The 27861-nt window shown below is 41.4% G+C and overlaps 2 protein-coding genes across 3 annotated transcripts in view; one reads left to right on the top strand and one right to left on the bottom strand.

The window, feature by feature from the left end:
* The window catches only part of LOC144987890 (uncharacterized), a 461750-nt gene that overhangs the window by 364145 nt on the left and 69744 nt on the right, over positions 1 to 27861 (top strand). The window lies entirely within an intron of this gene.
* LOC144987959 (uncharacterized) lies at positions 25 to 27748 on the bottom strand. Of its 2 annotated transcripts, none has more exons than XR_013651651.1 (4): positions 27393 to 27748; positions 14670 to 15092; positions 2091 to 7055; positions 25 to 1230 (listed from the first exon to the last, which is right to left on the bottom strand). XR_013651651.1 is itself a non-coding variant. In XM_078937863.1 (4 exons), exons 1-3 carry the CDS (start codon positions 27562 to 27564, stop codon positions 8050 to 8052), a joined length of 642 nt encoding a protein of 213 aa, XP_078793989.1. In that variant the 5' UTR covers positions 27565 to 27738; the 3' UTR covers positions 5097 to 7055; positions 8037 to 8049. The 2 variants fall into 2 exon arrangements, 1 of the variants encoding a protein (XP_078793989.1); XM_078937863.1 differs by lacking the exon at positions 25 to 1230 and adding an exon at positions 8037 to 8096 and having other exon boundaries at positions 5097 to 7055; positions 27393 to 27738.

Genomic DNA, 27861 nt, shown 5'->3' with positions numbered 1-27861 from the left:
TCTTTAGACAAAAAAGCTGCAGACATTTTACAGACACAATTGAGGTTTTTCAACACTTTTCTGATCAGAAGATGCAGTTCTGGATGCAGCCAGAAGGTGTCGCCCTTCTCATTTCTAACCCAAGTTCGAACTACAGACCTGACTGATTTGGTTTGGTTTTTATTATTTTAGCCATCATGTATGAAGAAATCAGACCTAGAATTACAGAAAAAACATCAAAAATGTTAAACTTATTTTAATAAATTCAAAATGTATATTTTCTGTCTATTGGAAGTCATTTGAAGTGAAGCTGTGAAAGTGACCACATTTATTCAACAACCTCATAGCAGCAAGAAACAAAGCAGATTTCTCTCCAAAGACGTTTTTTCCTCCGTTTTCCATCCAAACAAAGACAAACAGATGCTCTGCTCCAAGCTGATCTGCTCCCAATCCAAGAACATGTCCAGAAGGACAAAGACTCCTCCCTCCCTCCCACCTCCTGACTGACACCACAGAGGGAGGCAACAGTCCCATGGAGACCAGCTCTGATGGAGAACCACAAGAACCTGGAAGGAGAACGGCAGCAGTGAACGGCAGCAAGAACAGTCCTCCCTTTTGGGGGAGATCTCCTCACTCACAGAGACCCTCAAGAAGGAGGAGGAGGAGGAGAAAATTATGCTTTCAAAGACCTTGATGGACACATTCAATCAGATCAAAGAGGAGATTGAAAACCTGCAGAAACCAAAAACCAAGAAGAAATCTGGGATGCAGAGATTCCTTCAGTTTTTCCAAAGATCTGAAAGACAGAATTGATCCAAACTGGATTGATTTTGGTTCTTTGAGTTTTTCTACATTTGACAGAAACCAAAGTGGGAGGAGTCATCTTTATGAGGTCCATCAGAATCCATCAGAATTTTTTATGGTCTTATAATCTTCATACGCCGTCATTAAAATCTCAGACTCCGTCTCACTGAAGTGTAGCGCCTTCTCTCTTTTTTTCTCGTTTCCATGGTGACTCAGGAAATCGGCGATCCATTGAGAATGTCTTGGATCTTCCCTCAACGTTGGAGTCTGGTACTGCATTTGGGTCATCCTGATATACAGTAACAAAGCCTCTTTTCTGCGCTGCAGAATCAGCTGATTCAAGGTGATTACGTAATCACGTCCCTACTGTGCAGCGCTGCATCCCAGTGTGAGGCTGCTTTCTCCACATAAGAATCTGCTGGGATTGTGTCAACTCTTGAATAGTTACTGGAACAAAAAGAATGGAAACAATGGAGGTAAAGCCCCTGTGTCAAAGCACATGTGGTTTTTTCAGAACTTATGTCAGTAAGCTTTAGACTTTATTTGGTTAGAAAACTTAAAATCCAACATTATTCTGCATTTCAGAGCAATACAACATTGCTCCCAAGAGCATTTTTACTACACTGCTATATTTATAAAGATTGTGAGTCAGCCATCTTAGACGTTGTAAATAAAAAAGGAGAGAAAATGAACAGGACTACCAGCACTGTAAAACACAATGATCATATATCAATAGACTGAAAGATCATATTTCGCCTCAATAATAAATTACACAACACAAAGTGTAAAATTCATTAAAATACAACATTGTGCATTTCCACTGTTCTTGTTATTTGCAGTGAGAAGGCCATTTGATATATTTGGTTCTTTACTGCACTGATTATCTAAGTTATTACATTGAAGTGAGTAAATTATTACATAGACGCACTAGTATTTTTTTAACATTTCATTTCAGTGTTTCAAATAACACTACATGCATCAGTCCACTCCATGAAGCAGTCGGGGAAGAAAAAAAACAGCTACACACACGTGTCAGGCAGTTAGCCAACTCCAGCTTCTATACTTGCTTCAACTTAAAAAAAAATAATATCTAACACATTCTGAATATTAACAAGGAAATCATACATTTCAAATTGAAATTTTCCTTAAAGTAAATACAGAAACAAGTTAAAGTAATTACAGAAACATATAAGCAACCTTTCTCCTCTTGACTTCATCATGCGCTAGCATGCTAGCTCGTTAGCTTGCTAACTCGTCCAACTTGTGGTTAGCTTATTAAAAAAACTGAAGAACAATCTTCAACTCACCAGGATATCTCTTTAAACACAACTCTGTTTGAAGATCTTTAGAATCCTCCTTCAGTGTCGATTCGTGCCAAGTTACTATTTCTGTATGTTTTCCAGAAGCACACTGATGTCCTCTCATCTTACCGTGTCGTTGAAGATGGAAAAAACCTGGAGAAATATGGAGTGATATTTCTGCCACCACGTTGCACACAAAACTTTCTAAGTTGCAAGAGAAAATAATAAATATTTGCTTTTTAATAATTTTTTATTCTGCTTTACTTTTTTTGCTTTCAAAAGTTTTTTTTTTTTTTGCGTTTGCAAAATGCATGTTTTTGCATGCGTTGTGTCAAATCTTGCTTTTGTCCTATCTTTGATTTTGCTGACCACTTTGAGCGGAACTTAGCGTGATATGACAGCCACTGCCAGCGCCAAAAAAGTTTTCGTTTGCGTTGTGTGTCATCTCACTTTTTTCTATCTTTGATTTTGCTGAGTTAAGTTTCAGTTCAGTATTCAGTTTTCAGATTAGTTTGTAAACATTTTCAGGAACGAGGAGAGATCTTTTAGCGGTAACGATGTCCCCACATTAGACAAAAACTCTCTCACTCGGGACAGAGGTTGCAGAAATGGAGATACCTCTTTGCCAATTTTGCAATGTGCTTATAGCTGGTCCCATTGGTTCTTCCCAATTCAAGAGGGTTAGCATCAAGAGGGATACATCCTGTTGCTCTGTATTTGGTAACCTTTACATTTATCTCCTCCAAAATAGCAGACTTATTTTCCACCAGCAACTGAAAGACTTTGCCAAACAGTTCAGTCATTACTAATTACAGACAATCCAGTGATGCCGTTTTAAATGGATTAGCAGATTAGATGTTTTACCGCGGCATACGCGATCTCCGTGAAACAATGTTGGCACACGGTTTTCGACTTATCCAACAGTCTTTTCCCTTCATGGATGCTTACAACAAATCAAAAGTGTTCCCACACAGGAGAGCGTAAGGAGATGGGTGGGTCCTCAAGTTCTGGTATTGCGTCTGCATTAGCCATAGTGCTATAGTTAACATGCTAACTGTCCGTCACCTAATGGCGTCTTGGTGAAAACTCGCAGTTAACATTAGTTCCGTCTCGGCGCAAAGTTAATGCATTGGGGGGAACAAAAACAAAAAAATGTATAAAATTTAAAAACCAAAACGGTACAAAGGTGAACCGAACCGAAAGTGCCATACCGAAACGTTCTGGTACAACTACGTGTACTGTTACACCCCTATTACTTGACCTAACAAAGTATATACTGCAGTCATTACTTTTGTTTAAATGTTTATTCAATGTTCACTGATCACATTAAAAGTGTTCAAGTTTGCTGTATTTTTTAATGACAAGGTTCATGGCATTAAAAAGGCCATCAACTCCACAACACATATAACTATCACTCTAAGCTGACTCACTTTGTACCTGTCACTGACCAAACTGTCCAAGAGACCATCACCCGTCTGAGCTCGTCTACATGCTGCCTTGATGTGTTACCCACTAGATTTCTAAAGTCTCTCCTGAACAGTGTGTTGCCATCAATTACTCAAATAGTTAACATGTCTCTTCAATCTGGAATATTTCCAGAGGCCTTAAAAACTGCAGTCATTAAACTTCTCCTGAAGAAGAGCGGTCTTGATCCCACTGTACCGAATAATTACAGACCTATCTCTAATCTGCCATTTTTAGGAAAAGTCCTTGAAAAAGTTGTCTACCAACAGCTCACTGACTTTCTCTTATTAAACAATTCATTTGATGTTTGCCAGACCCCATCATAGCACAGAAACTGCTCTTATCAAGGTAACCAACGACATCCGCCTGAACACTGATGATGGCAAAGTCTCTGTCTTAATCCTGCTAGACCTGAGTGCTGCCTTTGATACTGTTGATCATGGGATCCTTTTGCACAGACTCCAAGACTGGGTTGACATCTCTGGATCTGCCCTAAATTGGCTCAAGTCTTATCTAGAAGACAGGAAATACTTTGATGAAATTGGGAGTTGCTTCTCAGACTACATGGCCTTGACTTGTGGTGTGCCCCAGGGATCGATCCTGGGACCCCTTCTGTTCAACCTCTACATGCTGCCACTAGGGCAGTTAATACGCAGTAATAACATTTCTTATCACAACTATGCAGATGATACTCAGGTCTATGTGTCACTGACAACAGGTGAATATGGGCCGGTGGATTCACTCAGCCACTGCCTCCAACAGATCAGTGCGTGGATGCAGAACAACTTTCTCCAGCTAAACACAGACAAGACCGAAGTTATTGTTTTTGGCCCACAGAAACAAAGAGAAAGTGTCAGCAGCTACCTTCATTCTCTGTCTCTTAAACCCTCAAATCAAGTCAGAAATCTAGGGGTAATCATGGACTCTGACCTGAACTTTAACAGCCATATAAAGTCAGTAACATCAGCGGCATTTTACCATCTAAAAAAAACATTGCCAAAATCAAAAACATTATATCAAAGCCAGACTTGGAGATACTTATTCATGCATTTGTCTCCAGTAGGTTAGACTACTGTAACGGCCTGCTCACCAGCCTCTCCAAACGAGCTGTAAAACAGCTTCAGTGCATCCAGAATGCTGCTGCTCGAGTCCTGACCAGAACCAGGAAGTATGATCACATTAGTCCTGTGCTCAGGTCTCTGCACTGGCTCCCTGTACCTCAAAGAATAGACTTCAAAGCAGCTCTGCTTGTGTACAAGTCTCTCCATGGCCGCTCACCAAAGTACATCTCTGACATGTTAGTGCCATATGAACCATCTCGTACTCTGAGGACCTCAGGGGCCGGCCTCCTGTTGATACCCAGAGTCAGAACTAAACAAGGGGAATCAGCGTTTCAATATTCTGCAGCTAAAATCTGGAACAGCCTCCCTGAAGTCGTAAGACAGGCGTCTTCTGTGTTCATGTTCAAATCTAGACTTAAAACATTTCTGTTTAGCCGTGTATATGACTGAAAGGTCCTATCTGCACTTTTCTTTCCTTTTTCCTTCCTTTCTTTTTAAATCAATTTTCTAATTTTATCTTTTCTTTTGAAGAAAATTTTACGTTGATTATTTCTATGATGTATTGTGATTTGAATGCATTTTTCTGTTTTGTAAAGCACCTTGAATTACTTTGTGTACGAATTGTGCTATACAAACAAACTTGCCTTGCCTTGCCTAAAATTAAAGATGTATAAAAAACATTTCAACCATAATGAAGACATTCAAGAATTAGCTCTAATGACTCAAAACAAACAACTCATTTCTATTTGCAGGTACATCTAAAACAATTCATTTTATAAAAAGGTTGTACATATTTTGTCAGCAGTAAAACTCTTTGTCTGATATCATTACACAAATATTCAAATGTATTGATCCATTACTTTTTTTGCTTTTTATGTAGAGAAAATGAAAACCTAAAAAAAACTAATAGAAAGTAAGAGTATCATATTATTGCTATACATTTGTAGAAAACTTTATTTCTATACATTAAATACCCACTTGTGCCTCCCTCTAATGAAGTTGCTTCATCAATACGGTATGGAGGCCATCAGATTTTTCCCTCCTGTAAAATAAAGTCTTTGACTGTGGTACAGAGGTTGAGGTGTCGACCTCTTATCAGAAAAGTTTAGAATTTAGAGTTTACACTAACTCCTTTATTACATTGTTTGTAAAGAGAAAGTCTTGTGAGTTCTCATGTGTGTCTGAAGACTAGATCTGCAACTAAAACTTGAATCACATTCTTTACAAGAAAAAGGCTTTTCTCCTGTGTGAGTTCTCATGTGTCTTCTGAGATGAGACATTTGATTAAAACTTTTTTTACATTCTTCACAAGAAAAAGGCTTTTCTCCTGTGTGAGTTCTCATGTGTGTTTTGAGAGTAGATATTTGATTAAAACTATTTTTACATTCTTTACAATAAAAAGGGTTTTCTCCTGAGTGAGTTCTCATGTGTCTTTTGAGATGAGATATTTGATTAAAACTTTTTTTACATTCTTCACAAGAAAAAGGCTTTTCTCCTGTGTGAGTTCTCATGTGTGTTTTGAGACTATGTATTCGACTAAAACTTTTTTTACATTCTTTACAAGAAAAAGGCTTTTCTCCTGTGTGAGTTCTCATGTGTTGTTTGAGAGTAGATATTTGATTAAAACTTTTTTTACATTCTTTACAAGAAAAAGGCTTTTCTCCTGTGTGAATTCTCATGTGTGTTTTGAGACTAGATCTGCGACTAAAACTTTTCTCACATCCTTTACAAGAAAATCTCTTATCTTTTGCATGGATTCTTGTGTGAATTCTGAACAGAGATATGTTACAAAAGCTTTTACCACATTCTTTACAGATGTAACATCTTTCATCAGACCCAGTTTCCATGTAGTCAGACGGGTTAGTAATTATTCTTGAGTTGTTACCAGACTTGATAGAGGAAAGTTTCTCTTCTTTTTGAGATTGTTTGTGTTTCTTACCAAGATTTGTCTTCTTGGGATTTTTTTTAACATCAGAGTCACACTGACCTGCTGACATGTGAGAGCTGTCAGCACTTTGGACATGACTACTGTCTCTTCTCTTCCTCTGATCTCTGTTCTGTGGGTCTGTCTCTTCATCTGTAGTTGATGTTGATTCTTCATGTTGGTTTCCTTCTTCATCCTGACTATCAGTTACATTAAAGCTCTGCTTATTGTTTAGATCTGCTTCACTGTTCTCATCTTCCTCATAGGTAGGAATCTCCATCAAGGTATCAGTCTCCTGCTTCAGATCAAGCTGATCTTCATCCTGACTGATGCAGAGTTCCCCTGGTTCCTCTTTCATCTGTGGAGGTTCTGGTTCCTCCTGCTCCTCTTTGGTCTGTGGAGGTTCTGGTTCCTCCTGTTCCTCTTTGGTCTGTGGACGTTCTGGTTCTTCCTGTTCCACTCTGAAGTTCCTCTGCTGGATGCAGAGATCTTCCTCTTCAGTCATCAAACACTGGGGGAGTTCTGCAGAAACACAAGTAGAGGCCATTTTATATGTTATAGTGACTGTATGCTAGGGGTGTAACGGTACATGTAGTTGGACCGAACCGTTTCGGTACGGCACTTTCGGTTCGGTTCACGTTCGTACCGTTCTGGTTTTTCGTTTTTTTTATTTTTTCCCTGCAAGTGTATCAACTTTGCGTTGAGGTGGAATTAATGCTACTCGCGGTATTCCGCCGAGACTCTCACTGGTTTCTGCAATCGCTTGCCTGTAGGGGGGGGGGGCAGGGCGTGTCGCGTGCAGTAAGACTGTGTGTGAGCGCGCGTTCAGTTTGTGTAGCTCAGTTATGGAGAACGGCAATAAGTCCACACGGGGAGGTGAACCCCGAAGGAAGATCCGCCTTCCACGGTCAGAAACGTCATTGCACTTCAGCTTCAACAGCTATCAGGTGATGGAGGTGACAGTGTGCATGTCCACAGGATCAGCATGGCTAATGCTTAGCTTACGCTCTCCTGTGTGGGGAATGCTCTGTTGTGTTGACATCGTTACTCAAAGATAGTGTATGCCACAGAATAGATCTGTTAATGCTCTTAAAACGGCATGACCGGACTGGAACAAAAAAATAAATGTGCAGTTAATTTTTCAGGCCAGTGTTAATCATCCAAGTTTTTTTGTTCCGGAATATTCTGCTAATAAAGTTACATTCACATGTCTTTTATTGTATTTATTTTATTTCGAAATCATCTCCAGGACCGAGGTCTGGGGTCCCATCAATCGGGGTCAGAAACTTGTCTGTGGTGGTGTTGGTGGGTGTGTTTATGTGTGTGTGTTAGCCTGGAGGTGATGCTGGCAGTGCGGATGGTAAAACTGTGTCAACATGGATGAGCTTGAAGATTTGATGCGAGAACTTGTAAAATAGAATGTGGCAAACCAAAAGTCTGCATCTGTGTGTAAAAATCCTCTGCTGTAAAGTTTGACAAATAAAATCACAACTGATTAATTACCATTTGCATGTGTTCATTTAGAGCGGTGGTCGGCAACCCGTGGCTCAGGAGATGCAGTTTCTTTAGGAGGAAAAACAAGACACAAACATTTTTACGGTTTTCCAGTGCTGTAAAAATGAGTAGAATAAATATTGTAACGTCCAACAGATACGTCACTTGCAGCGGGAGAAACGGGAACCAAGCTGTCAATTAGTTGAACTGTCAATCAACTGGCTGCACTGGAGAACTGTCCGTGTCCCGTACACCGCATGATTCGGAACAGTCTCAGGAGAGGAGGAGGCAGAAGGAGAAGCTGAAAGCACAGTCTTCTTTCCGGCATAACGAGCCCACTTATTTCGAACACACACCACATTGAACATTGCACATGTGTCATCAACCTCTCCCCCTCCCACACTTATGGTGCAACATAAAGAAACAACATAACAGGAAGAATAAACTAAGATGGAACAACAAAACTGCCATATGAGAAGAAATGTGGGCAAACAGAAACGCTCCTGCTGATCCCTAATTAGATCAGGACACCCCATCCCACAATCCCCTGCTGCTAACAGACCTAAAATACACATGACCGCCACTACAATATTAAATTTCAACATTTCTGTCAACGAAGATTTGCGACATAGCCTGCAACACACGTTTCTACCAGCAGGGCTTTTTTTTTACTTTTAGCCGACCGCTAGGCAGGTGGCTGATGTAAATGAACCACCGTCAGTTCTGTGCATTGCTTGATGAAGTTGAAAGCGAATATTCTGATCTCCTGCTACACAACACAGTCCAGTGGCTGTCCAGGGGTGAGGTTTTGCGTCACTTTGTCGTCTGTTTAGAACACGTGAAAATATTCCTGAAAAGCAAAGACCTGAACTACCCGCAACTGGAAGATGCTGAGTGGCTGGAAAAGCTGCACGTTTTGGTGGATCACATGACTTTGACAAGCAACCAAAACCAGCCGAATGAAAATCTGCAGGCACCGCAAATGCTTGAAGCTGTTCTGTCATTCGAGCGAAGCTGACTGTCTTTGCAGAAATGTACAGCAAAAGAAGAGAAGACGATGCTGCTGTGTTTACACCCTTACACTGACTTGCTTGGCATTTGCTGTATTCATTTGATTTTATATATTTTACCTTTTCAAAAGGCTGTTCTTTTCTCTTTTATAAACGCAGGTTGCGTTTTATTGCACTCTGTTTAATTCCCAGAGGGGGCTCGTCCTGCACGTTCCATTTTATTGTTTTTTGTTCGAATCCTCAAAATAAAAATGACATCAAAAATCGGATTTCTTAATTACATTTCTTTAATTTTATCAAAGCAATGAAACATAATTTATTGATATTGTAATTTAGTTAAACTTGCACAACAGAGCAGTCATGTGACGCGTCGTTCTCCCAGAATGCACTGCAGGGCAAATAAACATTTAATCGTTAATGTTCATTATGTATTTGTAACAACTTAGTCATTTTAATAGTAGGATAATAAAGCTAATATAGATGCATATTGCATGTGTTGCCTTCATTATAAGACTTAAATAGGGCTTTTCATATTTTGCAGCTCTAGACATATTTGGGTTTTGTTTTTTTTGTCCAATTTGGCTCTTTCAACATTTTGGGTTGCCGACCCCTGTCCTAGAGTTCCAATCTCAAATCAGTGATTTCATCTGCTTGAATCTGCTGCTGTGAATCACAGCACGCTAAAACTGAGTGAACTACAAATACATTTCAAAATTAAAAAGATGTTTCTTTCCTCTGACTTTTAATGAGAAGTGATCTCTTGAGGTGTAAATGGAGACACGGCAGAGAGACGGCTGCCAAGAGACCGTTGTCAACGAAGTGCAATATCCGAGGAAAGACCATTCTGTAAAAATAAATCATCTCTCAAAAACAAATGAATTTCTACATTTATATGGTAATGAAGACTCGTCAGCATATTCATGCTACAATCAATACTTTGTGAGAAAGTCAATACTCATTTGATTGTTTATATTTGATCATAATAAAGATGCTCAATATCTCTAAAGATACTGAAGCTATTTTCACCAAACTTTCTGTACTGACTAATCATGACCCTGTTGTCCTACTACAACAAAGATAACTGTATGTCAATTAATTACTTTTTTCTTCAAATATGGATCATGATTGGTCCAAAATTCTTAATAGCTGTAAAAGATACCGCAGCTAACAACGTAATGTTCTGATATAATCTATTTTGTCAATAGCCGCAGATCCATGGGCAAAATATCTTGATGGGATCAACGGTCGGATTTAAATTCAACCGTGTACATGGGCCCAGAAAAACTTTTTCCGATTAGAACAAACGTTCACATGGTCACACTTTTGGTCAGAATAAATCATTTGGGCATGCGCAGTAGTGTTGAAAATACCAGAAGAGGAAATGAGTCCCGGTGTAAACAATCTTCTAAACGTCCTTTATTATTGTTATGGTTATAATGAAGCACCTGTTAGATCATCATTTTATTTTTAATCCGTGTGTTCAGTAATTTTTTTGTAGTGGAACAGAGTCGGAAGAAGTCAGAGTTATGAGTGGGCTAACATGCGCTAACAACATTAGCCTTGTTTAAAAAACATAAAATCCATGTGGTAAATCCTGCAATCTGCCTCTTGGCTTCACGTAAATATGTGGGAATAACAGCAGCCTGTCCTCGAACACAGAGCTATCACTCCGGCTGCTCTGCTCAGAGACACAGTTTGGTGGCGCAGAGCAGCCGGTCGGTTCCATATGTGCTCCAAAGCTGGAGCACCGCACCGTCTATGCATGACGTAAACCACAGCAGTAGTGACACAGGATCCAAATGAACTGTTTACATGCAACACGATCAGATCAACAATCAGCATAACCAACCTATTACCATAACCTATTTGGAACGGGAAGTAGCTGCTGTCGTACATTACACAAGTAATGTACGTTGTGTAAAATGTTAAAGTTTGATTGAAAAGAAGTGGCAGCATTTATATAGGTGGGTAGTAACAGCACTGAGTGAATGGACCCCTTATGACCCCATAGGGGGGAAAAAAGTCATTGTGAGAAGAAATGATCATTTTCTTTTCCAAGTCTAAAAATACAAACGGACGACAGATCAAGTGCTTCTTTTCTTTTTAGAGCTGCCACAGAGAGTTTGGATGATTACACAGACACTGTGACGTCATACATTCAGTTTTGTGAGGACTAGGGTTGTGCCGATGGACGATATCATCGTCCATCGTGATGGGTGACTGACATCCCGATGGAGAGACCACCATCGTGATGCCACGCCCCCGCCACGTTGCGCGTCGACACCATAAGCCGCGGTTACATGTACAAAATATCTTGATGGGATCAATGGTCGGATTAGAATCCAACCGTGTAGATGGGCCCAGAAAAATGTTTTCAGAATATAAAAACGTTCACTAAGGTCACAATTTCGGTCGGAATAAATCATTCGCACATGCGCAGTTTGAAAACCGGAAGGGGATACAACTTCCGCCGAGCGGCTTTTTTTCCAAACTTTATTGAATGTAACAATTCAATACAAAACCATAACAGCACCGAGCGGCTATATACATTGACATGTCAGCTCGGTAAAATACGAGACGATCTTCTAAACTGCTTTTAATAATGTTACGGTTATTATGAAACACCTGTTCGCTCATCATTTGAATTTTAATCCGTGTGGAGTGGTCAGTGCTTTTTCTGAACGGAGCCAGGATTAGCAGTATGCTAACACGGGCTAACAACATTAGCTTTGGGTGGCGCTGCATGTAAACGTGTAAGAATAACATCAGCCTTTATTTAGTCGGGACACGACTGGAAACACAAATCCACGTGATTGTTTGAATGTTTTCTAAGGACTGAGCGACATTTCTGCTTTGAAGCTCAAACCGCTGTGTGTGCTGACGATCCGAGCTGTGCTCAGACACACGTTTAGACCCGGTTCTGAGTTTGATAGCTTGTACCCCTAGAGCTGCGGGACGGATCGCAGTCTTAAATCTCCCACACATACCGCTCATGTAGCCCCCCCCCCCCCCCCCCCCCTTCCCATCAAACACAAAGCTTTAAGTCCGCGCTCCGCCGTTCCACTTCACTAATTAATAAGTGCAGGAGCGACTACACTTCTTTTCTATCTTGCTTGTTACTTTTTCTGTTAAAGTCACTTCCCTCAGTTTATACTGTATCATCGCGGATTAACCATTAGTTGGGAATAAAATGAAAAAAGCAAAATAACGAATAGCAGTTATATAAGAACGAAAAATGTAAAAATACCCCCCCCCCCGACGATGTCATCGTCCATCCCGATGGTTGACAGCAAACATCGTCAACGGCCAAATTAGGGGACATCGCCCAACCCTAGTGAGGACAGCATCATCCCAATAAAAACCAGGGTTACTTATAACAATGATAAACCCTGGTTCACACCCAGATTGAGACAGCTGAGGAAGGAGAAAGAAGCAGCCTACAGAGCAAAAGACAAAGAGAGCTATAAGGCTGCTAAGTACCAGTTCTCAAAAGAGGTGGAACAGGCAAGAACTCGGTACAATAAACGCCTGGAAGACCAATTCTCTGTCAACGACGTCACCTCTGTTTGGAGAGGGCTCAGGCAAATCACGAACTACAAGCCCAGAGCCCAACATGCTGCTGACGACCTTCAACTGCCTGAGAGGCTTAACACCTTTTATGCCAGGTTTGAAGTCCCACACCCCTCCTCCACCGCCCTCACAGAACAGGTTTCCTCAGCAACTTTGGAGCCACATTCCTCCCCCACCACTATCACTGCGGACAGTATGAGCCCCCCGGACAACCTCTCCCCCACCACTGTCCTCTCAGTGACAGAAGAGGAGATGCTCAAGCTTTTTCCGGAAGCAAAACTCACGGAAGGCTCCTGGCCCGGATGGCATCTCCCCTGCTACCCTGAGCAGGTGAACTGGTAGTGCACAGACATCTTCAACACCTCCCTGGAGTCCTGCCACGTCTTGGCCTGCTTCAAACTGTCCACCATCGTCCCCATCCCCAAGAAGCCCTGCATAACTGGCCTCAATGACTACAGGCCTGTGGCACTCACGTCTGTAGTCATGAAGTCATTCGAGCGTCTGGTCCTCCCTCACCTCAAGCATAGGAACTCCACAGGGCTGTGTACTTTCCCCTCTGCTCTTCTCCCTGTATACTAACTGCTGCACCTCCAGCCATGACTCTGTTAAACTGATCAAGTTTGCAGATGACACCACCCTCATCGGGCTCATCTCTAATGATGATGAGTCTGCCTACAGGAGGGAGGTGGACCGGCTGGGGTCGTGGTGCCGCATCAACAACCTGGAGCTGAACACCAAGAAGATAGTGGACTTCAGGAAAGTCACAGCCCCCTCATCCCCTCTCACTCTGACAGACTCTACCATCACCATAGTGGACTCTGTCTGTTTCCTTGGCACCACCATCACGCAGGACCTCAAGTGAGAGCCTTCCATCAGCTCCCTGCTCAAAAAGGCCCAGCAGAGAATGAACTTCCTGCGGCAGTTGAAGAAGGCCCGGCTGCCGGCCCAGATGATGGTGCAGTTCTACATGACCATCATAGAAGAGTCCATCCTCACCTCCTCTATCACTGTGTGGTACGCTGGAGCCACAAACAGGGACATTAACAGGCTACAGCGTATTGTGCGCTCAGCAGAGAAGGTGATCGGCTGCAGCCTCCCATCTGTCCAGGAACTATATGTCTCCAGAACCCGGGGACGTGCAGGCCGGATAGCTGCCGCCCCTTCTCACCCTGGACATGACCTACTGGAACTACTCCCTTCAGACAGGAGGCTAAGGTCCATCAGGACCAGAACCTCCAGACACAAGAACAGTTTCTTTCCCTCTGCAGTCAGACTCTTGAACACCCTTTAACATCTCCCCCCCTTAAACTACACTTCAATCACTAGTCAGTCACCAGCCCACTACCTGCACCTTGATCATCCTCAGTTTGCACTGTTTTTGGCACAATCCCCTTTCAAATCAAATTTTCAGTCTTGTCTTGACTTATTTTATTTTATGTAATTTTTGTTTTGATTTGAAATAAACAATTGAATTGAATTGATTTGAAGATGAAGCTGCACTGGAGGAAGAAGCAGTCCAGAAAAGATGGAGAACAATTCTGACACTAAGCAGTTTTTCACTGATGTGTTCCAGTTTGAATCTTTTCTGTCTGCAGATCCATGAGCAGGACCCTGTCTTTGGGTTTTAGCTTGAAATGTAGTTTTGGAAATAGAATCTGTCTGAATGTCTGGAATTGGAGACATGGAGACATCAAAGAGGTTTAGATGGGATTTTGGGTTTGACAGAGAAATCTGCTGAAAAGAACTGAACTACAAACTTAGAACCACAGACGACAAAACAGATTATACTTTTTTATCTGCTAACAATTTTCTCTTTGATCTGTTAAGGTTTCCTGTTTGTCGTTAGCTGGAGGGACTAACTAAGATCATCTGATTTGAAGAATGTTGTGGGCTGCACTGAACAACAATATCTTTTGTCTTTTCAACTGGAAGGGACAGAAGAGACTCTTCCAGGACACGCTGTTGATGGACTGCATTTTTGGAGAGCTTGAAGCTCAAGATAGAACCGTTGTTGAAGTGAACATACCGATAGTGTGGAGATGAAGATCAGAGTCACACTGACCTGCTGACATGTGAGAGCTGTCCACACTTTGGACATGACTTTTGTCCCTCCTCTTCCTCTGATCTCTGTTCTGTGGGTCTGTCTCTTCATCTGTAGTTGATGTTGATTCTTCATGTTGGTTTCCTTCTTCATCCTGACTATTAGTTACATTAAAGCTCTGCTGATTGTTTAGATCTGCTTCAATGTTGTCATTGTCCTCATAAGTAGGAATCTCCATCAAGGTATCAGTCTCCTGCTTCAGATCAAGATGATCTTCATCCTGACTGATGCAGAGTTCCCCTGGTTCCTCTTTAATCTGTGGAGGTTCTGGTTCCTCCTGTTCCTCTTTAATCTGTAGAGGTTCTGGTTCCTCCTGTTCCACTCTGAAGTTCCTCTGCTGGTTGCATTGATCTTCCTCTTCAGTCATCCAATGCTGGGGGAGGACTGCAGGGAACACAAACACAACAAGGAGAATTTTATTCGTTTACAGGGCTTTTGGATAGAGCTGTGATGGTGTGGGATTTTTTATCACCACAGTGATGAACCAGCAGGGGGCGCAGTGTCACGGTTAACCGCAGGCCCCCCTCAAAAGAAAACAAAATCCCCTGGTGCCCGCTTTACACATGAATACAATTAAAACAAAGTATCTTTTATTAACAGATAACAGTAACTACTAACTATCTACATAATGAACTAACTATATAGGTGTTGTAGAATGACTATGCGTGTGTGTGTGTCCGTGCGCTGCTGGTCTAAGACCTGGGGCCTGTTGCACAAAAGTAGAATTAAGACATCCGGGATTAATGACTTAGCTGAGCTCAATGAATCCAAAACATGTGCGTCCAGGCTTAATTGGTTGCACAAAGACCAAGCCAGAATGAGCAGACATGGATTCATCAAGCCAGGTGTAACCAATCCTGGATAGCTGCGCGCTCACGGCTCACTCAAATAGACCCCGCCACAGATCACAGATTCACTGATTTACCATGGCAACTAGAGCCGCGTACCTTTCCCCATCGGAAGCACAAATCCTCATGGAGGCATAAGAGGAGGTAAAAGATATAATTAAGAAGATAGGCAACACCGCCACAGTGATAAAGCACACTCAAAATCTTTTTAAATTAAATTACCAGCAAATTAATTTTATGAAAATATAACTTGTCATTTCAAACAGAAAATGTTATGTTTGTGAATCTTACGTGAATGAATCATGTCGATCATACATAAAAATAATCCATTTAAAAGTTACTAATTTCAATCATGTTGATCCAACATGATACCGTTAAATTGGATACATTAGTAATCGCAAGGAATTGTGGGATTCCATTTTCTTTGTCTATCTGGGCAGATTTGGAACTAAGTGTGAGTTTTTGTCCATGGGGTTTATTGTCTAGCTGTTTTACTCTGTTTTAACTAGTGATTTAAACTGTTATGTTTATTTATTTTTCTGCACCATGAGTTAGAGTGTTGGAGAGAATGATGACCAAACCCCTTGTGCGGTACAATATTTAAGTTACTATGCTTAAGGAAGAAATCGTGGTATTGGAACTCCTGTCTTGTGGTGTGGGACTTTGCTGCGTATTTCATGTCTTTGATGTGAAAGTTATAGGCTGTAACTTTCGAAAACATTATCAATGTCAGATATATAAATAAAATAAAAAGCAAAAAATTAAGTTATATCAACATAAATTGTGTTGGGTAGTCATACAAATTTCAGTTGAATAAACTTAAATTAATGAGGTGTGACCAATTGAAGTGATTCAACTAAGTTGGATCAACTTTTATCTTTTGAGAGTGACCAACAATATTAATTTAAAGTTGGGTCCAACTGCAGTATTTAGATTGAATCAACTTAAATTTATTAGTTTGAACCTAAGTACATTAAGTAGGACCAATATGATTCGTTTTTGTTCAAGTAACGCTATCTAATCATGTGGAAATCATTTCCATAATTTTTTTATGTTCATTCAAAGTGAACGTTTTTTGAGTGTAGTTGACCTGCTTTGTTTTGTCCTTATTCAATAAAGGAACATAATGTTACACATTGTGTTTTTATATTCATATTGAATGTGTATTTGTTTATGTGACAGAGTTCTAGGGCCCCACTGAGGAAAAAGGATAAAGTCATAAATTTATGAGGCTGGTTCTTTCTGCAGAAAAGCAACATATTCTTTTTACAGTTTTGATAGTTATGACAATGTGATACAATTTCACGAAATGCCCCACATCTGTCATTTTAGCAACTGTCCTCCTTTAAAACAACTGGTTACAATATTATGACTTGTCTTTGTTTCCCTCTGTGGCCCTAATATTCTATCATTTTATATATAGCCTTACAGTCTATGGGAAACTGTAAATTATTTAATGATAGCAACATCATCTAAAACTCATTATTTATCCAAAATGATTGAAATTAATGATCACGAACGTTTAAATAATGACAGTGGGTCTAGTTATATGTGATGATATGTGATGATGGCGGCGCGAACACATCGCGAGGCTCAGCGTCTCTCCAGTTTTTGCAATTTTGCAGTATTATTCCTGCTCATCTCGGGTCTGTTCGTACTGAACAGCTTTGCTTTAAAATCATACACCCGACACAAGCTTTTGGATATCGGTGAGGACTTTACCAGCAGTTTTATCACCAATCTTCGACTCATCCCTGAGATCGCTAGAACAACCGAGGCTTCGCACTCTACCCGGCCGGGCGGAAGTGCTCGCAGGCGGCGTCGGGATCGTAAACAAAGGCGGGGGAAGCGCGGAGGCGTAAGAGCCAAGCTAAAGCTAACACCGTTCCGGCTCTCTTTACCCAGCATCTTCCTCGCTAATGTGCGGTCACTGGTGAACAAAATGGATGAGTTACGACTCCGCATCACCCACAGTAAGAGACTCATGGACTGCAATGTCATGGTTTTCACAGAAACATGGCTACACAACGACGTACCCAACAATGCTATTGAGCTAGCAGGACGCTACATGCTCCGGGCAGATAGAACGGCAGATGACTCCGGCAAGACAAGAGGTGGTGGATTCTGCATTTATGTCAACAAAGCTTGGTGTACGAACACTGTCATTGTTGGAAGACACTGCTCAGCTAACCTAGAGTTTCTCATGGTTAAATGTAGACCTTTTTATCTGCCACAAGAGTTCACTTCCACCATAATAACCGCAGTCTATATCTCACCGGATGCTAATGCCAAGCTTGCTTTGAACGAACTTCATGCAGCCATTAGCAAACAACAGACTGCTCACCCAGAGGCTGCTTTTATTGTCGCGGGTGATTTTAATCACTGCAAATTAAAAACAGTACTCCCCAAATTTCACCAGCATGTTTCCTGCCACACCAGAGGAGACAAAACTCTGGACCATGTTTATACAAATATCAATGGAGCTTACATCGCGAGCCCCCTCCCCCACCTCGGACAGTCTGATCACCTTTCTTTGTTTCTCACCCCTAAGTATTCACCCCTCATCAACCGTGTGAAGCCATCAGTGAAGACCATCAAAGTGTGGCCAACTGGAGCAGACACTTTACTTCAAGACAGGTTTCAACACACTGACTGGAGCATGTTTGCTTCACAGGCTGCCTGTGGCTCTCACACGGACATTGATATCTACACCTCCTCTGTACTGGATCACATCAACTCCACCATTGACAGTGAAACAACAGAAAAACAGATAACAACATACCCTAATCAGAAGCCATGGATGAACAAGGAGGTTCGACTCCTGCTGAAAGACTGCAACGCTGCTTTCAGGTCAGATGACGGTCAGACCTACAGTAAAACCTGAAAAGGGCATCAAAAAGGCCAAGTACTGCTACAAGCTGAAGGTAGAGGAACACTTTTCCAACTCTGACCCCCGACGCATGTGGCAGGGCATCCAGATCATCAGTGACTACAAGTCAAGCAACTCCACACCAACAGTCACGGACGTCTCCTTCCTTAACAAGCTAAATGACTTTTGTGCTCGCTTCAATAGCGACAGCAAGGAGACGGCCACCAAAATCTCACCCTCAGCAGACCACCAACCCCTTAAACTCACCCCCTCAGATGTCCAAACTGCACTGAGCCGGATCAACGCACGCAAGGCTGCTGGCCCGGATGGCATTCCTGGACGTGTGCTTGGGGCATGTGCAGAGCAGCTTGCAGGGGTCTTCACAGACATTTTCAACCTGTCCCTCTCCCAGGCAACTGTGCCAACATGTTTTAAGTCCACATCCATTGTGCCAGTACCGAAACACTCCTCCCCTACGTGCCTGAATGACTATCGCCCCGTGGCACTCACACCCATCATTATGAAGTGCTTCGAGCGACTGGTCCTAGCACACCTCAAAGACTGCCTCCCACCCACACTGGACCCACACCAATTTGCCTACCGCAGAAATAGAAGCACAGAGGATGCAGTATGCACAGTGCTGCACTCTGCACTCACACACCTGGACAATAACAACACATATGTTAGGATGTTGTTTGTTGACTTCAGCTCAGCATTTAACACCGTCATTCCCTCCAAGCTGACCACTAAACTTGGAGACCTGGAAATCAACACCTCCCTCTGCAACTGGATTATGGACTTTCTGACCAACAGGCCTCAGCATGTTCGGTCAGGTCACACCCACTCCACCACCATCACACTTAATACTGGCGTACCACAGGGCTGTGTGCTGAGCCCATTCCTCTACTCCCTTTACACCCACGACTGCAAGCCCGTGCATGGATCCAACTCCATCATTAAGTTTGCAGATGACACCACGGTGATTGGCCTCATCAGTGACAACGATGAGACTGCCTACAGGGAAGAGGTACAGCACCTGGCCACATGGTGCGCTGACAATAACCTGCTCCTTAACACCGACAAGACCAAGGAGCTCATTGTGGACTTCAGGAAGAAGAATGGAAGCACTCATGACCCCATCCACATTAACGGGATGGTTGTTGAACGTGTTTCCAGCTTCAAGTTCCTGGGAACCACCATCTCGGAGGAACTGTCCTTGGCCACAAACACCTCCAGCCTGGTCAAGAAGGCTCACCGCCTTTTCTTCCTCAGGACACTGAAGAAGAACCAGTTGTCTTCATCCATCCTGGTGAACTTCTACCGGTGTGCGATCGAGAGCATCCTAACGAGTTGCATCTCAGTCTGGTATGGGAACTGCTCAGTGGCTGACCGCAAGGCACTGCAGAGGGTGGTGAAAACTGCGCAGCGCATCACAGGGACACCACTTCCTGCTCTTGAGGACATCCAGAAGAAACGCTGTCTACGTCGAGCTCGCAGCATTCTCAAGGACTCCTCTCACCCTGAACACAGACTTTTTAATCTCCTCCCCTCCGGGAGGCGTTTCAGGAGCCTCCGGACAAGGACCACAAGATTCAGGAACAGCTTTTTCCCTAAAGCTGTCTCCTTGCTGAACTCTTCCCTCTGACACCCCTAAAACACCCCCCATACCACCATAGACCCCCCCCCCCTCTTCAACACTCTGAATTATTTATCTATTCACAGCAAGCAAAAACAGTAACTTGTTATTACTTGCACTACTGTCTGTTCAACCGGGAACACTGTATAATCCATATGCACATTGTAATATTTTCCATGCACTTTACTGTCCATTGCAATACTGTAAATTATATTCATAGTTCTGCCTATAGTGTTCATACACTCTTACATGGCCCATCTGAATAGTTTGTTCATAGTACACCTATCTGTATATCGTGCTTATAGTATTAATATCTGTAAATTATGTCCATAATATTTACCTGTATAGTTATTGTACATACTATAGACCTTTATTCTGTACTTACTGCTTATTGCACTTCTGGTTAGATGCTAACTGCATTTCGTTGCCTTGTACCTACATGTGCAGTGACAATAAAGTTGAATCTAATCTAATCTAATCTAATAACAATGTACAGTGAGCAGTGAAATAACTATTGGTTTCCATTTGTGGCGACTGCTGACTGACATTAGGGATGAGATTAAATAGATCCTGGAATTTAGCCTGGTCTGGAGGAGGCTAGCTCCACAGAATAAATCTCCATGGTAATTTATACCATAACATATCCTCCTGCCCCCTATCCAGCTTTAGTGCAACCGGATTGGGGATCAATTGAGCCAGGATCACCAAGATATCCTGGCTTAATCCCTTATCCTACTTTTGTGCAACAGGCCCCAGGTCTAAACCACACCACACTGCACCAGGGTCAGCTGCACAGTCCAGTGTGGGCACCTCCACAGCAGGGCCTCAGCCAAGGCTATAAATGCATAAATTGAGAACCAAAAGCTATAATTTGCCACCAAAAGCTATAACCCAAAGTACAATCATATTTCTCAGTTGGCGATTTGTTTTCTGGCCATTCTGAAATCCTGTTTTTGAGTTGCAGTTTATTTTGAAATCGTCTTTTTGAGTTGCACCTTTATATTTTGCGGTTTTGATTCTAAAACCTTTTTACATGAAAAAACAGCGACATGTCAGTCAAGGGGAGGAGAGGCGGGACAGCCCCGACATCCAGAAGCTCATTGGCTACCGAATAACACAGAGTCTTACGTCAACATACCACTTTCAAAGGGTTAGTCTCTCATGTTTTTCAAATATTTTGCTATACTAAATGATCAAACGTGTACTTTATGGAGGACACCAGCACAGTCAGATGAGGAGCTCCACCAGAAGCTGCTAGTGAAAAAAGATGTTAGAAATTAAGATGTTGCTTGACAAACTATCACCATTGTTCTCCTGTGTTAGCATGCTAGGTAGCTCAATGCTAGCAGGGTTTTCAGCTTTTTTCATGACTTTAATGCAGGGGTGTCCAAACCGCGGCCCGCGGGTCTGTTTTTATTGGCCAGCAGCAAATTTTGAAAATATAATTGAATATGGCCCGCACATGCACTTGAGCTCAACTCTGTTGCACTTTTTAGTTTCAACACTAGATGGAGTCGTTCACAGAAAGGTGTTTCTCCACCAAACAAAATTAAGCAAAGAAGAATATTTACCACGAGTCACCAGAAATGGCAGCACCGAAGAAACGCAAGAGTGTGGAAGATTTCAAACACGGTGGGAAAATGAATATTTCTTTAAGGAAATCAACGGAAAGTGTGTCTGTTTGATTTACACTGACGATGTTGCCGTGATGAATGAGTAAAATGTCCGTCGGCACTATGAGACCAAGCATCAGAGCAGCTACGCTTCGTACACAGGTGCCGGTGTTTTTACATGTCGAAAGGTTTTAGAATCAAAACTGCAAAAAAATAAAAGCGCAACTCAAAAAGAGGATTTCAAAATAAAACTGTAACTCAAAAACAGGATTTCAGAATGTCGAGAAAACAAATTGGGAACTGAGACACATGATTGTGCTTTGTGTTATAGCTTTTGGTTGCAAATCATAGCATTTTGATTCTCAGATTTAGGGTTTTGATGCTTGGTTTTACCGTTTAGATGCACAATTCTTTAGGCGCTGAATTGACACCATACGCAACATTGCGCAGCACAAAATAGTTCCCAAACAAAACGTAATGAATTCCATTGAACCCTAATAGTGTGTGTTCATGTTTGGTGTTACGGAGTGAAAGAAAACAGTAATAACCCCCCCCCCCCCCCCCCCCCCAAACACAAAATCCTCTGGCGGGAGGCCGTGTCAACGCACGCAGCTGGTAGTGGAAATAAATACAATGGAAATCAATAATTAGAACTCAGTAAATTTTTCGTATTTCCTCACAAGACAGAAACTTCTGTTGAATGAGGTTGTGTGCTGCTGAAACTGTATGTGTGTGAGTAGAGGGAGCACGCCACGTGCAGCGCAGAGGCAGAGAGAGCCTGGGCAGCTCAAAAGGTCAGGTGAAGGAGAACAAGTCTAAACACAGGACTAGCAGAAAAAGTAAATTATCAGCAAAGATGAATGTGTTAAAATAAATATATACGCAGAGGTGGGTAGTTATGCATTACATTTACTTAAGTAACTTTCTGGTGAATTGTACTTGTGAGAGTAAGGCATGGCAATTTCATTTGTAAAGCACAATTAGTACACAAAGTAAAACAGGAAAATGATTGGTTTATCTCCCGGGGAGTTAGACCGCGGTCAAGTGAGCCGACATCTGTGGAAGTGCGGTCTCGCTAGCCGTCACTGACTTTTAGCATGCATCCTAGTTTACGGTATACATGCTCAGTGAGCTGAAATGATGGGATGAAGCGCTAATATCATCCATGTCACTGTTACCCATCATCAAATAACATGGACTGTGCTCTGAAATAAAAGAGTTATTTCATATATTGTTATTTGATGTACAAATGTATTCATTTAGATTTACATGTCTGTTCATTCCATAATAAACTACCAGAAATAACATGTTTTGTCTGAAATATAATCAGACAGATTCTACAAGTGAGATTTAACATTGAAATATTGATAATCATGAACATCAATACCAACCATAATCCAGTAAAAGTTTAGCGTCACCTTTGAAAAAAGTAGCATTTTGTAAGGTTTACATAATACACTCTGTCTGTGAATGAGGAGGCCTGAATTGACCTCTGACAACATGCCTAAGATTCCCCCTGAGACCAAAGCGTTGATTATCAAGAGGCTGAAGACCAGATCCACTGCTGAGGTGGCTGACACCTTCAATGTGTCTCAGCGTCAAGTACAAAGAATAAAAATATTTGAAGAGACTGGAGATGTTTTTGACAAGCCCAGGTCCGGCAGACCCCGCAAGACAACTGCTTGGGAGGACCGTTTGTTGGTTGGAAAATCCAAGGCCAGCCCCTTTTCCACTGCAGCAGAGCTCCACCAGGTCTTGTCACCTCAAGTCCCTGTGTCAACCAGAACAGTTTGTAGAATTCTGTCTCCAAATGGCCTCCATGGTGGAATCAGTGCCCAGAAACCAGCACTAAACAAAAGGCAATTGAACAAACGTGTGGCATTTGCCAAGGCCCACAGCCTGCTAAAAGGATGGACGCTGGAAAAGTGGCAGAAGGTGGATTTCTCAGATGAGTCTTCAGTTGAATTACATCACAGGAGACCAACTGGAGCCCGCATGGACCCAAGATTCACCCAGAAAACAGTTATGTTTGGTGGTGGAAAAACCATGGTCTGGGGTTACATCCAGTATGGGGGTGTGCGAAACATTTGCAAGGTGGAAGGCAATATCAATAGCCTAGAATATCAAGAAGTATTAGCTACCTCTTCCATTCCTAACCATAAAAGGGGTCAAATTCTGCAGCAGGATGGCGCTCCATCTCATACTTCCATCTCTACATCAAAAATTTCCGGTTCCGGGTTATACAGCAGGACGCGTGGCGTGCCTCTCTGCGAATACAACTATCTTCAAATTACTTAAAAAGTTGATTTTTCTCCAAAAAAGAGAGCTGACCATGCCCCCGAAGAAACCCCAGGAATATGAAGATCTCAAAAAGTCTCTTGACATTATTCAAGAAACGCTGAAAAGTATTATGGATCAAGGCTAAGCTAACACCACTCTGGGATATGATGGAAGAGTTCTGAAGATTTCGGGCTCAAAACGAGCAGCGAGAAAACCGGGTCGAGATTCTGGAGAAAAGACTGGACGATGTGGAACAGCAAGTAAGGATGAATAATGTCATTCTCACTGGATTACCGATCAAGCCTCGAGCGAAGCTGAATGCAGCTGGAGCTAGCACTGCTAATGCTAGCGCTAGCGTAGCTAGCAGTTCTAATACGGAGATTGGTGCAGCGACGCTGGAACAGCAAATACATTCATTTCTCACATCTAAAGGGATTTCCCTGGATCTCAATACCATCGAGACCTGCCACCTGCTCCCCAGGAGAAAGGAGACGGATAAACCAGCGATCCTCATCAGGTTTGTGAATCTCAAACACAAGCTAGCTCTGATGAATCAACGCAAAAATCTCAGAGGATCTGCTGTTTATCTGAACGACCATCTGACCAGAAGGAATGCTGAAATTTCAAAACATGCACGGCTTCTCAGGAAGCGTAAGCAGATTGAGAACACTTGGGTTAAAGGCTGCAGGATTTACGTCACACCGCTCAGTCCAGAGGACCGGGCCAAGGTTCTGGTCGTGAACACCATGAAGGACTTTGAGAAGTGCTTGATTACGGTTGTCTGAAACAACGTGGAGTAATAAATCAAAGAGCCAAATAATTTCAAGAAATATGACACCTGGAATCATCACTTTCTCTGTATGTCTGACGTCACCTGAATAACAGCAGAGTTCTGACCTGCAGACAACTTGACCTCAACTTTCACCGCAGCTGATATCAGCTGAAGAAGGATATGGACCTGAATCTAATGTCTGCAGACATAACATGGAAGAAAACTATAAACTGTTTAAACCAAGAAAATCGGCTGTTATCAGTAAAAGAAGAAATGCCAACCTTGGACAATTCGACAGTTTATGGACCCTTTTTATTTTTCCCCTACAGCATTACTTTATTATATAAAAAAAATTAATAAAATAAAAATACAAAAAAAAATATAAAAAGAGTAAAACAAATGATTAATCACTTTTGAAAATTGTTAAATTGATTGACTTTTGATGATATTACTTCACTAGCTCCTAAAATTGATAAATTGATTCAAAAATCTTTCCTAATGTAGCATAACTTTGCACATGTTTTTAACTTTTGATACTTGATGAAATTTTGCTATGAAAATTCCTGAAACAGTGTTGTGTCTATTTTACTGATATAGTATTATGTTTTAAAGCATATGAATGACTTTTAAAAGTAACATAATTTGCATATATTTCAGATGCTGCATTTGCCATGTTGATTTCTAAAATAGTTATTTTTGACGTAGTACTTAAGTAATTCATCTTTGGCATGTGCTTTATTGATACCTTATGATTCTTAATTCTGTCTGATAAAAACTGGGAACCGGATATTGATAAATCATGTAATAAAATGGTTATAGTATAACGGGGTGGGATTATATAAGTTCGCTTCCTTCCACTCCCTTTCAAGCAATATTTATTAATTATGTCTAATTATCCTAAGTTTGATTAGATACTGTATGAATGTATAACTGATGATTATATTGTTTTTGTGTATTATTTCTATTTTGATTGCTTGAAATAAACCATTTCAAATCAAAAAAATCAAAAGTTTCTCAAGGTGAAGAAGATCAAGGTGCTCCAGGACTGGCCAGCCTAGTCACCAGACATGAACATCATTGAGCATGTCTGGGGTAGAATGAAAGAGGAAGCATGGAAGACCAAACCAAAGAATCTTGATGAACTCTGGGAGGCATGGAAGACTGCTGTCTTTGCTATTCTTGGGGGCCTATATTGCTATATTTTGGGGGCCTGCCAAAACATTATGGAGAAGGAGTGTCTTATTGGAACATGTTTGTTGAAGATATTGCATTGAAGGAAGTTTGACTAATTCGTAATCTGTTATAAATTCTTGATCATCTATAGAGTAAAAAGTTCATTTTAAGATTATCCACATAATGTACCAAGCTAAAACTTTTATTCAAATTAGATTTAGATTAAACATTGATACACTCTGTAGTAGTGATGCAACATTATGACTTTTTAGAACCAATCCGGATACCGATAGTCTACTGATATTTTAAAATACTTCTCAAATGCCCAGAAACTTTCCTTTTTTTTTCTTTGAATGAGTACTAACGCTTAAAATGGATTTTTAGGGCAGTTTATAATTTTTTTTTTAATCACAACTTCTGAGTCAAATTTACAAGAACAAAGCCATAGATTAACGAGGAAAAAACACCAAAGTTTTCCGTTTATTGGAGCCTAGCTTAAAGATGAAATATGTGGATCCTTTTGTGAAGCTTTAATTCCAGATAGGTTTGAAAAACAAAAAATTTCAGAACCTTTTGGCGACTCAAAATCAAATTATTGTCAGTGTTGGTAAAGCAGAGTTTCATATGTAAAATAAGGAGCTCAAAGACACATTTGGGTGTAGAGGACCGCAGCTTTATTTTCTTTCATTCACATACCCAGATATCCCTTTGTCACCTGACGTCATTAGCTGCTCTGTATGCTCACCTCCACTTTAATTTCTTAAGTTTACGAGTTTTTTTTCTCGTAAATCTACAACTAGCTTGTGAGATTGTGGTGTTAAAGCTTGACCTTTCACCCTCTTTGTGACACTTCTGTTGAAGACGTTTTGCAAACAGCGAGTGAGTAGTTGGTCTCAGACACGGTAAAATAAGCCCACATGTTGCAGACGGAGGTCTTTAGCGCAGGCACTGAGAGATGTCAAATACCATTTTCTTTATCATTTTAGTTCAGTGACAGAATAATCAATGTTGAAGTAGAAAATGAAAAAGCATTTTGGTGGATTGTTTTTTCATTATAATTATGAGTCAAAGAATGCAGCTTCATTTTGAAAATGAAAAAGCATTTCTGGTTTTGACTTTTATTTTTAATTATGCTACAGATTCGCTTCCATAGAAAGCGACAACAGGTTAAGCTTTAAGTCATCTCTCAATTTAATCAGGGAATTTTTTTCTTATTGGAATCATCAGCAGGACGTTGTTCTGTCCAATATCTGCCTACAATTATCTTATTATCTGATGCTAGCATGCTGTCAACTACTCTGTAGTTTTTTTTGCTGCAAAATTCCACTGAAACAGTGATCCATCTATTCTGACATTGTCCTGAAGTTAAAGAAGATTTATGCTAAATGACTCATTGCTGAAATTTCTTGCACATTTTGGCCAAATGTCATATTGTCGCGTGCGTGTGTTGTTCAATTGTGTTCTTCTCTGTTTCTCTGATGAAGGTCACATACCTATGTGGTGTAGCTGCAGCTGTGGTTTCCAGATGACATCCAGCAGTCTGCGCTGACGACAGAGCTCCTGCTCGTACTGGACGATGGTTCCTTCACAGAGTCTGCAGATTTCTTCAGCAGCAGCAGCTAGTCGCTCGCTGATCAACTCTCTCAGAGACTGAAGGGAAGACATGGTTCCTGCTCCGATCTTCAGCTCCAACTCCCACAAACACCTTCTTTACGCTGCTTTTTCACTCGAAGCTGACAGTTCGTATCCTCCTTTCGGTCCAAAAACGTCACGAACGTCCGGACAAAACCGCCGCCGGTCTCTGAACAAAAGTTAGCTACAAGCTGCTAGCACCGCACGCTGCTGTTTACTTCCGGGTCACGCCGATGACTTCATTCTGAAAAAAGCCTTTTACATTTCGATAATCCGAATATTTTTTTTTTACGAAAATAATTTGCAACATTTTAAGTCACGAAATATATT

The sequence above is a fragment of the Oryzias latipes genome, chromosome 2 (assembly GCF_053564925.1).
Source record: "Oryzias latipes strain Hd-rR chromosome 2, Olatipes_Hd-rR_3.1".
Taxonomy (NCBI): domain Eukaryota; kingdom Metazoa; phylum Chordata; class Actinopteri; order Beloniformes; family Adrianichthyidae; genus Oryzias; species Oryzias latipes.
Note: the sequence above shows the minus strand (reverse complement) of the source record. Positions and strands in the feature narration are given on the sequence as shown.

Coding starts and splice junctions, on each gene's coding strand:
- LOC144987959 (XM_078937863.1), bottom strand. CDS start 27,564: ATGTCTTCCCTTCAGTCTCTGAGAGAGTTGATCAGCGAGCGACTAGCT. Junction 15,093..27,392: donor GCTGCAGCTACACCACATAG/GTATGTGACCTT, acceptor TGTTCCCTGCAG/TCCTCCCCCAGCATTGGATG. Junction 8,097..14,669: donor CAGCTCTCACATGTCAGCAG/GTCAGTGTGACT, acceptor TTCCTCCTAAAG/AAACTGCATCTCCTGAGCCA.